The sequence below is a fragment of the Arachis stenosperma genome, chromosome 9, assembly GCF_014773155.1.
Source record: "Arachis stenosperma cultivar V10309 chromosome 9, arast.V10309.gnm1.PFL2, whole genome shotgun sequence".
Taxonomy (NCBI): Eukaryota; Viridiplantae; Streptophyta; class Magnoliopsida; order Fabales; family Fabaceae; genus Arachis; species Arachis stenosperma.
Window position 1 is genome coordinate 56,553,480 of NC_080385.1, and position 13,104 is coordinate 56,566,583.

Here is a 13,104-nt window from a genome sequence, read left to right on the forward strand (position 1 = left end):
TGCACCAATGGTATAGTCACTGGCATCACACATTAGTTTAAAGGGTAATGTCCAGTCTGGTGCAGAAATAACTGGTGCTATGACCAGCTTAGCTTTCAGGGTCTCAAACGCCTGCAGACACTTCGTGTCAAACACAAATGGCGTGTCAGCAGCTAGCAGATTGCTCAGAGGTTTTGCAATTTTTGAAAAATCCTTTATAAACCTCCTATAGAATCTTGCATGCCCCAGAAAGCTTCTGATTGCCTTAACATTGGTAGGTGGTGGTAATTTTTCAATTACTTCAACTTTAGCTTGATCCACCTCTATTCCCTTGTTTGAAATTTTATGCCCAAGGACAATCCCTTCAGTCACCATAAAGTGACATTTTTCCCAGTTTAAAACTAGGTTGGTCTCTTGGCATCTTTTCAGAACAAGTGCTAAATGGTTAAGGCAGGAGCTGAATGAGTCTCCAAATACTGAAAAGTCATCCATGAAGACTTCCAGAAACTTCTCTACCATATCAGAGAAGATAGAGAGCATGCACCTTTGAAAGGTTGCAGGTGCATTGCACAAGCCAAATGGCACCCTTCTGTATGCAAATACTCCAGATGGGCATGTGAATGCCGTTTTCTCTTGATCCTGGGGATCTACTACAATTTGATTATAACCTGAATATCCATCCAGGAAGCAGTAGTATCCATGATCTGCTAGTCTTTCTAGCATCTGGTCTATGAATGGTAAAGGAAAATGATCCTTTCTGGTGGCTGTATTGAGCCTTCTATAATCAATACACATACGCCACCCTGTAACTGTTCTTGTAGGAACCAGTTCATTTTTTCATTATGAACCACTGTCATGCCTCCCTTCTTAGGGACGACTTGGACAGGGCTTACCCAGGGGCTGTCAGAAATAGGATAAATAATCCCAGCCTCTAGTAATTTAGTGACCTCCTTCTGCACAACTTCCTTCATGGCTGGATTCAACCGCCTTTGTGGTTGGACCACTGGCTTGGCGTCACCCTCCAATAGGATCTTGTGCATGCATCTGGCTGGGCTAATGCCCTTAAGATCACTGATGGACCACCCAAGAGTTGTCTTGTGTGTTCTTAGCACTTGAATTAGTGCTTCCTCTTCCTATGGCTCTAAGGTAGAGCTTATGATTACAGGAAAGGTATCACCTTCTCCCAAAAATACATATTTCAGGGATGGTGGTAATGGTTTGAGCTCGGGTTTGGGAGGTTTTTCCTCTTCCTGAGGGATTTTCAGAGGTTCTATTATTCTCTCTGATTCCTCCAAATCAGGCTGAACATCTTTAAAGATGTCCTCTAGCTCTGATTCGAGACTCTCAGCCATATTGACCTCTCTTACCAGAGAGTCAATGATATGAACACACATGCAGTCATCTGGGGTGTCTGGATGTTGCATGGCTTTGGCAACATTCAACTTGAACTCCTCCTCATTGACTCTCAGGGTTACTTTCCCTTTTTGGACGTCAATGAGGGTTCGGCCAGTTGCTAGGAAAGGTCTTCCCAGAATGAGAGTTGCACTCTTGTGCTCCTCCATTTCCAGCACCACAAAGTCAGTAGGAAAGGCAAATGGCCCAACCTTGACAATCATGTCTTCAATCACACCTGATGGGTATTTAATGGAGCCATCAGCAAGTTGAAGACATATCCGAGTTGGTTTGACTTCTTCAGTCAAACCAAGCTTTGTGATAATAGATACAGGTATTAAGTTGATACTTGCCCCAAGATCACATAGAGCCTGCTTGGTACAATTACCCTCTAATGTGCATGGTATCATAAAGCTCCCGGGATCTTTAAGCTTCTCAGGTAAGCTTTTCAGAATGACTGCACTGCATTCTTCAGTGAGGTAAACTTTTTCAGTTTCCCTCCAATCCTTCTTATGACTTAAGATCTCTTTCATGAACTTAGCATAAGAGGGTATTTGCTCAAGTGCTTCTGCAAACGGAATCTTTATTTCAAGAGTCCTGAGATAGTCTGCAAAGCGGGCAAATTGCTTATCCTGTTCCGCTTGGCAGAGTTTTTGAGGATAAGGCATTTTGGCTTTGTATTCCTCAACCTTAGTTGCTGCAGGTTTATTGCCTACAGATGTGGATTGGGAAGCCTTTTTAGAAGGGTTGTTATCAGCACTTGTATGTGACTGATCCCCCACTGGCGTTTGAATGCCAGGGGTGGAAGCTGGAGTGGCGTTAGATGCCAACTCCTTATCTGTTATTGGCGTCTGAACGCCAGAACTGTGCTCCCTTTGGGCGTTCAACGCCGGATTCATGCTTGTTTCTGGCGTTGAACGCCAGGAATGAGCATGGTCTGGGCGTTCAGCGCCAGCATTATTCCTCTCTAGGCTCTGATTGTCCTCAGAGGGATTTTGAGTAGCCATTTGTTCATTTCTTGGCTTTCTACTACTTTGAAGTGAGGTATTTAATGTTTTCCCACTTCTTAATTGAACTGCTTGGCATTCTTCTGTTATTTATTTTGACAGTTGCTTTTCTGTTTGCTTTAACTGTACTTCCATATTCCTGTTAGCCATTCTTGTTTCCTGTAGTATTTCCTTGAATTCGGCTAACTGCTGAGTTAGAAAGTCTAATTACTGATTGAATTCATTAGCCTGGTCTACAAGACTGAGTTCAGCAGTTACTGTTTTAGCTTCTTCTTTCATGGAAGATTCACTGCTTAGGTACAGATGCTGATTTCTGGCAACTGTATCAATAAGCTCTTGAGCTTCTTCAATTATTTTTCTCATATTATAGATCCACTAGCTGAGTGATCTAGAGAAATCTGAGCTTTTTCTGTAAGCCCATAGTAGAAGATGTCTAATTGCACCCACTCTGAAAATATTTCAGAGGGGCATTTTCTTAGCATCTCTCTGTATCTCTCCCAGGCATCATAAAGGGATTCATTATCTCCTTGTTTGAAGCCTTAGATGCTTAGCCTCAACTGTGTCATCCGTTTTGGAGGAAAATATTGATTCAGGAATTTTTCTGACAGCTGTTTCCATGTCCTTATGCTGTTCTTAGGTTGGTTATTCAACCACCTCTTAGCTTGATCTTTTACAGCGAATGGAAACAATAATAGTCTGTAGATATCCTGATCTACTTCTTTATCATGTACTGTGTCAGCAATTTGTAAAAATTGTGCCAGAAACTCTGTAGGTTCTTCTTGTAGAAGACCGGAATACTGGCAACTTTGCTGCACCATGATAATGAGTTGAGGATTCAACTCAAAACTACTAACTCCAATGGAGGGTATACATATACTACTCCCATATGAAGCAGTAGTGGGGTTAGCATATAACACCAGAGTCCTTCTAGACTGTTCATTTCCGCTTATGTCCATGTTGGAGTAAAGGGGTAATGTGGATTTAAATTTTTAGTTTATAAATAAATAAAAAAAATTCGAAATAAAATAAAAACCAAAATAAAAATAAGATAAAATAAGAAAATTAAAATAAAAAAAATTAATAAGAATTTGAAAATATTTTATGAAGATTTTTGAAAAAGTGAGGAGAGAGAAAGTAGTTAGGATATTTTTGAAAAAGATAAATTTTTTTTTAAACTTAAAAAGATAAGAATTGAAAAATTTTAAAATTAAAATCTGAATTTTTATAAAAAAAAATTCGAAAAAAAATAGTTCAAAATTAGTTAGAAAATATATTTTTTTGAATTTTAAATTTTATGATGAAAGAGAAAAACACACAGAAGACACAAGACTTAAAATTTTTAGATCTAATGCTCCTTATTTTCGAAAATTTTGGAGGGAAAACACCAAGGAACACCAAACTTAAAAATTTTAAGATCAAAACACAAGAAAAACTCAAGAACACCTTGAAGATTCACAAGAACAAAAGAAAGAACACCAAACTTAAAATTTTTAGAAAACTTCACTAAATTTTCGAAAATTGAAAAAAAAATTAACAATAGAACACCAAACTTAAAGTTTGGCACAAGATTAAATCAAGAAAAATTATTTTTAAAAGAAGTTTTGAAATAAAGATACCCAATTACCAAGAATATAGACCAACGCTCTAGCCAATTGGGCAGAAAATGTAACAATTGTTCTGAATAGGTATATTTCTTTTGGAAGACTAATGCTTTGGATTAGCACAAGAAAAACAAGAAAAGACACAGAACAAGAAAAACTCAAGATCAAACAAGAAAAATAAACAAGAACAACTTAAAGATCAATGAAGAACAAAAAAACACAAATTCGAAAATTTAAAGAAAAAATATAAAATATGCAATTGACACCAAACTTAGAACAAGACACTAAACTCACGAAAAAGATTAAAATTGGTAAAGAAAAATAATATTTTTGAAAAAAAATTTTTAAAAAGAAATTATCCTATTAGAATTTAATGACTCTATAACAACAAAAATAAACTATTCCTAATCTAAGAAATAAAATAAACCTTTAGTTGTTCAAACTCGAATAATCCCCGGCAACGGCGCCAAAAACTTGGTGCACGAAATTGCAATCACACTTTTGCAATCCGCACAACTAACCAGCAAGTGCACTGGGTCGTCCAAGTAATACCTTACGTGAGTAAGGGTCGATCCCACGGAGATTATTGGTTTGAAGCAAGCTATGTTTATTTTATTATTCTTAGTCAGGATCTAAATTAAAATTATCAGTTTGAATTATTAGAAAAATAAAAGAGCGTGAATTAATTACTTGTAATGTAGTAATGGAGAATATGTTGGAGTTTTGGAGATGCTTTGTCCTCTGAATTCCTGCAATGTAATATTCAACTCAATTGTTTGTAAAGTTCCATCCATGGCAAGCTGTATGTAGGGTGTCACCATTGTCAGTGGCTACTTCCCATCCTCTCAGTGAAAACGGTCCAGATGCTCTGTCACAGCACGGCTAATCAGCTGTTGGTTCTCGATCATGTTGGAATAGGATCCATTGATCCTTTTGCGTTTGTCATCACGCCCAGCAGTCGCGAGTTTGAAGCTCGTCACAGCCATTCAATCCTTGAATCCTACTCGGAATACCACAGACAAGGTTTAGACTTTCTGGATCCTCAAGAATGGCCGCCATCAGTTCTAGCTTATACCACGAAGATTCTGATTAAGGAAGCTAAGAGATGATCATTCAATCTGATGTAGAACGGAGGTGTTTGTCAGACACACGTTCATGGATTGAGGAAGGTGATGAGTGTCACGGATCATCACCTCCTTCACAATTAAGCACGAATAAATATCTTAGATCGGAACACACACACGTTTGAATGGAGAAATAGAAACAATTGCATTAATTCATTGAGACGCTGCAGAGCTCCTCACCCCCAACAATGGAGTTTAGAGACTCATGCCGTCAAAGTGTATAAAATTTAGATCTGAAATGTCATGAGGTGTAAAGTAAATCTCTAAAAGTTGTTTAAATAGTAAACTAGTAACCTAGGTTTACAGAAAATGAGTAAACTATGATAGATAGTGCAGAAATCTACTTCTGGGGCCCACTTGGTGTGTGCTGGGGTTGAGGCTTAAGCTTCTCACGTGCCTGGGGCTGTTTTGGGCATTCAACGCCAGGTTGTAACCTGTTTCTGGCGTTGAACTCCAGCTTGTAACCTGTTTCTGGCGCTGGACGCCAGACAGCAGCATGATACTGGCGTTGAACGCCAGTTTACGTCGTCTATCTTCGCGCAAACTATAAACTATTATATATTGCTGGAAAGCCCTGGATGTCTACTTTCCAACGCCGTTGAGAGCGCGCCAATTGAACTTCTGTAGCTCCAGAAAATCTATTTCGAGTGCAGGGATGTCAGAATCCAACAGCATCATCAGTCATTTTTCAACCTAACTCAGATTTTTGCTCGGCTCCCTCAATTTCAGCCAGAAAATACCTGAAATCACAGAAAAACACACAAACTCATAGTAAAGTCCAGAAATATGATTTTTGCCTAAAAACTAATAATATTCTACTAAAAACTAATTAAAACATACTAAAATCTACATGAAATTACCCCCAAAAAGCGTATAAAATATCTGCTCATCAGTGATCGATTAATAGAATTGACGATAGAATAATATTAAGATGATTTTAAAACGTTAAGAACTTAAATAAGATGAAAATATTGGGAACAAAAATAATACATTACTATTAAAAAAATTATCAAATTTAATAAAATAAAAATAAATTTTAACAGAATAAATTATATTACAAATTCAAGATTTTTACTCATACTTATAGAATGATAAGTAGATAACCTTTCAAAAAAAAAAAGAATATAAAACATATACAATAAAATATAAATCATATTTTTGAATAAATAACTAATTATTTATGACCATAAAAATTTTGAACGTAGATAAGACTGACCACAAAAAATTAAACTTATGTTATTATAAAAAATTAATATTATTTGACAAAATATCCAATCCTTATATTTTGAGTTAACTTTGTTAGAAAAGCATATTAATATAATGAAACTTAGTCCTCCTGATGAGTAGCACTAAATTTATACAGGGTAAAAAGATACAGATGCGTTTGCTTAAATCCTTAAACAAGAACAGATTTGTCACAGATGCGTTTGCTTAAATCCTTAAACAAGAACAGATTTGTCCCACTCAGTTAGTTCAATATAATTATGAAATAAAAACAAGCAACAATTAAATTTTCATTTACTTGTCATCTTTCAGCTTATAATATTCAAATCATCCTTAATACACGTCCGTTCATTTCACAAGAGACTATCATTGAGCAAAGAAAAATAATTACAGAAACAAGTCAAACAACCACTAGATATTTTGTTTTCTAACAATATACTATGCATGTTAATTCCCACCCATTTACCAAGACAATAATAACGACCAAAAAATAAAATAAAAATAAAATACCAACAACAAAAAAAAGAGTTGGTAAATATTATAAATACAATCTATAAATGAAAATAGCATCATTAACCATTGTCACGAGTAGACACATTTAGAGATGTTAATGGAATAGGATGGGGCGGGAGATGTTTTCCTACTCTCTAGTCTCGTCTCTAAATTTATTTTATATCTCTGTTTTTATTTTTTACCATGGGAGAATATTATTCTCCATCCTTATTTTTAATAGGGTTCCATTCTTTGCAGAGACCCCATTTTTTATCTCTCTAATAATTTTGACTAATTATTAATTTTCAAAGGAATAGAGTTGAAAGTATCCATTATATACAAAAAGTAAGATTTTATACAAAAAAAATTTAAACGATAAAATTGTGACTTTCAAAATGACGCAGTAGGAGACGCCATGGCAAACCAGAGCACATAGTAGTGGACGAGGTGGAGGATGTGGCAGCAGAAAGGAGAATGGACACGACGACAGAATTGTGGAAAGAAATGCCACGAATATAGAAAACGACACAGTGAGGGTAGCAGAACAGTAAGGGGTGACAATGCGGTGAGACGGGTGAGTGGCGAGGGAGACAGAGAGGTTAGATAGAGTATGGATGACATTAGAGATCTATGAACTAAAGAAGGGTTATACAAATGAGGATCACGAATTTTGAGAGTCTCTATATATGGCATGTGAAATGACTAAAAAATATAAATAAAAAATAAACTATTAAGAACAATTAATTAAATGTAGAATTTTAAGGATTATCAGGAACGGAATCTCCGCTTGGTCTCCATGTTTGTCTTGGGAAAATTTTATCCTTCATCTCTATTCTTGTAGACAAAAATTCTCCCAATCAAATCTCTATTTAAAGTATTCCCCACAAGAATTTCGTGCCTCGAAAAATTTTATCATCCTTAAATACATTGATAATAATATGGACAAACCCAACAAAGGATTTATGCAAAATGATTCCTTTCTGCCAAAAAAAGCAATAATGGAAAAAGATCTTGTGGAAACTTGCGTGTAAGAGACTAATATGACTTCAATTTAGCAATATACACTCGCAAGAAAAAAAATACAATGTTAAAGAGACTAAAATATTTAAGTAACGTTTATTTTGAGGTACCGAAACAGAGATTGAGAAATTGAGATTTAGTATCATATTTGTTGGTTCAGAGATTGGTACTAAAATTTCTGTCTCTGTCTCTAAAATTTCATTATTTCAGTACCTCCAAAATGTAGGAATACAGAAGACTAAAATTTTTAGAGATGAAAACTAAAACTTTAATAATATTTTATACCTAAAATACTCTCATTTCAATTAATTATTTTTAATTTTATTCTTTGTGCAAATTAAATTAGAGTTTCATTTTTGTTTCAATTTCTGTCTTTCATTTTGTATCAAACAGAATACTGAGATTTATTTCAATCTCTGTCTCTTAGTCTCTGTCTCTCAATCCCAATCTTTTTGTCTCTGTCTCTCCACCAAACGCTACTTTAGATACCAATTTAATTAAAAGAAAATTCGATCGGGAATACTAGGTAAATAATGACCATATGAATAACCACCAATCAAATAAAAATATATTACATCTTAATTTAATACTATTAATTAAATTTAAAATTAATTTACTCTTTTAACCCTATTAATTCACATTATTCACTCATCGTTTAAAAGTGTTATTGTTTAGCGATACTTTTTCAATTCCGAAATTGATTTTATGAGCTCTGCAACTTTGCGTGTTACTTCTTGCTTTCCCCTACCTCTTTTCGGGATTGGTTTTCTGTTTTTAAGGGAGAAAACGATCCTTTCTCTCTGCTCTGTTTCTTTTCTTTTCTTTTCTTTTCTTTCTATATCATGTTCCTGTAGTTTCCGCAACTTGCTCCAACACCCTCAATTTGTTTTTCTAGATTCCCTCTGTCTACTCTTCTTGTTCATCTCATCATGGAGGATGCTACTGCTGCTGCTACTACTCCCACTGCTAATGGTATACATAATTTTTATGTTTTCTCTTTTATGGTTGTTGATGATGTCATTGCAAACATTGATGATCCTGTTCAATTAATTGTTAACTTCAAGACAATTGTGTTTGTGTGAATTGGACTCTCTTATTAATACTGTATCTTAGTTGCTTTATCAATGGAGGTAAAAACAGATCTTTCTTTTATTATTGTTATGGATGAAGACAAAATTGAGTTGAAGTGAGAATCTCAATTTATGCTTCTTCAAGGGAGATCAGAGCAAAATTTGCTCTTTAAAGTGTGTTCATTTTTCATGAATCAAGGGATTGTTGTTTCTTTTCCTCATCATCCCTTTTGCACTTGTAATTATTCATGATCCGCATTCAATTCCATTGAAATTTTTTTTAACATAATATTTATACTTTTGCTGGCTTTACTCCCGTAGCTGGAAGAATTTCATTGTTTGTTAATTTCCTTATCTGAATTTTGTTATAGTGTTGGAAGCTAAAGATGGAACTATTTCCGTCGCTTCAGCATTCCCCGGTCATCAAGAAGGTATCAGTACTTTTCTGCACATTCTCTTCTGAACTCATAAGAAATACTATATGGTGGTGCTTCAATTAATAAAACTCAGAAATTATGAATTTATAGAAGACAGGAAAGCTTAGTTACATGGAAAATCATGAGTTGAGCATACCAAGTTGACTTCCTATCATATGAATCGCTTATTATGGGATCATAAGCTTGGAAATATGATTTGGGGGGTTTGATGCAGTGATGCACCCCTTGATAATGGTTTGATTTATGATTTAACAAAAATGATATCTCCTAATTCACAAGGAACTGAAAATAGTTGCATACAACTAGACATGTTCTTCACTAAGGATGGGATCCTTTCCATTTGAAAATACATTTTGACATAATTGAGAGGATTCATTCCCTATTCGCTACGGATTACCTTAATTGGTGTTGTTTCCTCTTGTTGCACCAGCTGTACAGGATAGAGACCACAAGTTCCTCTCAAAAGCTGTTGAAGAAGCATACAAAGGGGTTGAATGCGGTGATGGAGGACCATTTGGTGCTGTTGTTGTACAAAATGATGAAGTAGTTGTAAGCTGCCATAACATGGTTCTAAGGAACACTGATCCCACAGCTCATGCCGAAGTTACGGCTATTAGAGAGGTTAAATTAATAGTTAATTCTTCCAGTACCAATTTTCTTCTTGACGTCTGGAATCTGAGGTCTATATCATTTCTTGTTGAGGGTTATATTATACTATAGAAATCTTTCTGGAACATCTAAATCATTGTACTCTGGATTTTTTTTACCAGTTTTTCTTGAGTTCTTTGTCTCTTGCTACATTCTAATCAAACATATATGAAACCTGGATGTGTATTAGAAAGGCATGTTAAGCAGATTTCTTGATTTCTTTGTGGCTGCTGTCATATTTTATTTGCTGTCTCAGATCTCAAACTTAAGAGAATTTTAATAAAATTAAAAGCACCACTCAAAGATAAATAGAGGAGACTGGATGCGAGTATTTTTGCAGAAATTTCATTAGTTTGATCAAAATTTGCAGCAATCATTTGACTCTCTTTATGCTGATGCTGCTATCTCCTATGTATGTTGAGCACCTTTATGTTAGCCTAATATATTAACATTTTGTAATGATTTTTTTCACATACTTTATTTATTGAGGATGTATCATTTGGACCTTAATTTGTTATTGTACATCATCTGTAGGCATGTCAAAAGCTAAATCAAATTGATCTTGCTGACTGTGAAATCTATGCTTCATGTGAGCCTTGTCCAATGTGCTTTGGAGCAATTCATCTTTCAAGAATTAAGGTTGTGAACCTTCCTCTCCCCTCATTTTCTCCTCACACCAACTATTTCTCTATTCCTTTTTTAATGATATATCTCTCTTATCTTTGTCATGTTGGCTTCTAAGCAGAGATTGGTTTATGGAGCAAAAGCAGAGGCTGCGATAGCAATTGGTTTCGATGATTTCATTGCTGATGCGCTGAGAGGCACTGGTTTTTATCAGAAGGCTCAATTGGAAATTAAGAAGGCGGATGGTACCGGCGCTGTAATTGCAGAACAAGTGTTTGAGAAGACAAAGGAAAAGTTTTCTATGTATTGATTATTAATTTAATCTTCTCATCATTGAGCAAAACAATTGTTCAGAAATTATTTCTTTCGAAAACAGCTTCCATGAATTGAAGCAATATAAAAATTACACTCTCATTATGTGTTATGTTCTTCATGTTATCTGCTTAATGCATTATATTATTGCTGATATGTTTAGTTTATGACTTGAGAGTTGATTAGTGAAAGCAAACTCAAACCATGAAATTTCTTACTAACTTGAATCTCCAAATGACTATTACTAAATAAAGGAAGAATTGAGATTATCTACTTTTTATTTAATTAGAATAAATTACCATTTCTAACCATGAAAGATTTAACCATTGACAACTCTAATCATAAAATATATAACTTAATTTGATATCCATCAAAGATTGGATTAGTTTGATAAAACAACTCAAAAATAGACAGTATTTTGGGTAGTTTTGTCGAACTAGAACAATTTCTGATGTTAGATAACTAAAGATATTTGATAACTAAACAAATGCATGTTACTGTGATGGTCATTGGTGGAGAGTAGTAGGCAGGAGATGGAAAAGTGAGAGAAGAGAGAGGCATCAATTTCAGAATTTACGTTGTCTTGTGGGGCTGGTGAGCCAAGCCAGTCATGCACCCCTTTCCTTATCTTCTAGTTTTATGCATGGAAAACGTGTATTCTTTGTTTTGTTTGTTTCTTTCTTTCTCTTGCCTGTTCCTAAACCTTCCCCAACTTGCTTCCAACTACTGTTTTCTAGATAACCTAATCGTTGCTTCTCTTTTCATCTCATCATGGAGGACAACGCTGCTGATGCTGCCGCCGTCCCTCGTACTGTGAATGGTATAGTCCTTCATAATTCATGGTTTCGCAAAGGTTAAATGAACATAATGATGTTCGCTATATTAGGGATTTCTCTTTATAACGTGTGTTTCAAGAATCAAGAGCTTGTACCTTGATTTGCTAGCATATCAGCATGCCGAAGGAGAATATCTATATTGCTAACATCAATCACAAACGCAATTTAAAACCATAAATTCATTTTCTCTTACATTGTTGTTCTTTTCTCCTTTTACATCAGCTTTACAGGATAGAGATAACAAGTTCCTGACGAAAGCTATCGAAGAAGCATATAAAGCTGTTGAATGTGGCGATGGACGACCATTTGGTGCTGTTGTTGTTAGAAATGGTGTAGTAGTTGTGAGCTGTCATAACATGGTGTTAAGGAAGAGTGATCCCACTGCTCATGCTGAAATTAATGCTATCAGAGAGGTTAAATTCATAGTTAGTTCTTCTGTTAAAATGTGAGGACTATAACAAGCCATAAAGCTATATTGAGGAAATGTTTTGTGAACTCGGTTTTGTTTAGTATATTGAGCCGACACGCTTTTGATGTGGTAGAAATACCACGACTAGCGTTATATCTAATCAAACATCTATGAAATCTTCATGTATATAAAAAAATGGCATGTCAAGAAGATTTTAATTGCTGTTTTTTTCTTCGTTATTATCTTCTATATAAGTAAACAAATATTCTGAGTTTCTAGTATTGTTGTTTTGGCCTTCATCTTTCATTTGCTGGATCTGAGTGTGAGTTGCAGAAGTTTCATATGAATTTTGCATAATTCATTTGATTCTCTTATTGCTTCTATATATTGCTTAGCTTATATGTGAGAATAGTGTTAAGTTGACCTAATATATTTACAATTTTTTTTCAATTTTCATTTTTTGTATTCACTTTTTCATTTAACTTCTTGGGTGTATCATTTGGGAACTCATTTTGTTGTCCTAAATCATCTGTAGGCATGTAAAAAGCTAAATCAAATTGGTACGAGTTACTTTTGAGAATTGCTTTGGGGCGAAAGCAACCATGCCAGAGAAAAAAATATTATCAAATCAAAATGGAGTGAAAATTTTCATGAATAAATTTGTTGTATAAATTTACAAAGAATATATGTAAATTTCTCCCATCCCATTTTTAGTATACACTAATTGAAGCTACAAATGTGAAATTTATTATGAAGTATCAAGCTTCTATTTTCATAAAATTGGATTTTATATTTACTTCAAAATATGACAGAATTGCTAGAAGGAAAAGTATATGGAACCAAAAGGTTATCAACAAAAAACTAAACAAAACCACATTAATTTATATTAATTATTAATTTTAAATTTTTTAAATTCAAAATTTAAAAAA

The 13,104-nt window shown here is 34.6% G+C and overlaps 2 protein-coding genes across 2 annotated transcripts; both read left to right on the forward strand.

Moving 5' to 3' along the window:
* Nucleotides 1-8,524: 8,524 nt before the first annotated feature.
* Nucleotides 8,525-11,042, forward strand: LOC130947461 (guanosine deaminase-like). Its single transcript, XM_057876167.1, has 5 exons — nt 8,525-8,811; nt 9,281-9,340; nt 9,777-9,967; nt 10,529-10,633; nt 10,740-11,042. The coding sequence occupies exons 1-5, from the start codon at nt 8,769-8,771 to the stop codon at nt 10,926-10,928; spliced, it is 588 nt and encodes a 195-aa protein (XP_057732150.1). The 5' UTR covers nt 8,525-8,768; the 3' UTR covers nt 10,929-11,042.
* Nucleotides 11,043-11,259: 217 nt separating this feature from the next.
* LOC130947462 (guanosine deaminase-like) lies at nt 11,260-12,441 on the forward strand. The gene is made up of 2 exons (XM_057876168.1): nt 11,260-11,750; nt 11,989-12,441. Exons 1-2 carry the CDS (start codon nt 11,702-11,704, stop codon nt 12,213-12,215), a joined length of 276 nt encoding a protein of 91 aa, XP_057732151.1. The 5' UTR covers nt 11,260-11,701; the 3' UTR covers nt 12,216-12,441.
* Nucleotides 12,442-13,104: the final 663 nt, after the last annotated feature.

Excerpts from the sequence above, each read along its gene's own strand:
- LOC130947461 (XM_057876167.1), top strand. The coding sequence starts at position 8,769 with ATGGAGGATGCTACTGCTGCTGCTACTACTCCCACTGCTAATG. Across the intron at positions 8,812-9,280 it reads TACTACTCCCACTGCTAATG|TGTTGGAAGCTAAAGATGGA; the intron begins GTATACATAATT and ends ATTTTGTTATAG. Across the intron at positions 9,968-10,528 it reads AAGTTACGGCTATTAGAGAG|GCATGTCAAAAGCTAAATCA; the intron begins GTTAAATTAATA and ends CATCATCTGTAG.
- LOC130947462 (XM_057876168.1), top strand. The coding sequence starts at position 11,702 with ATGGAGGACAACGCTGCTGATGCTGCCGCCGTCCCTCGTACTGTGAAT. Across the intron at positions 11,751-11,988 it reads CGTCCCTCGTACTGTGAATG|CTTTACAGGATAGAGATAAC; the intron begins GTATAGTCCTTC and ends CTTTTACATCAG.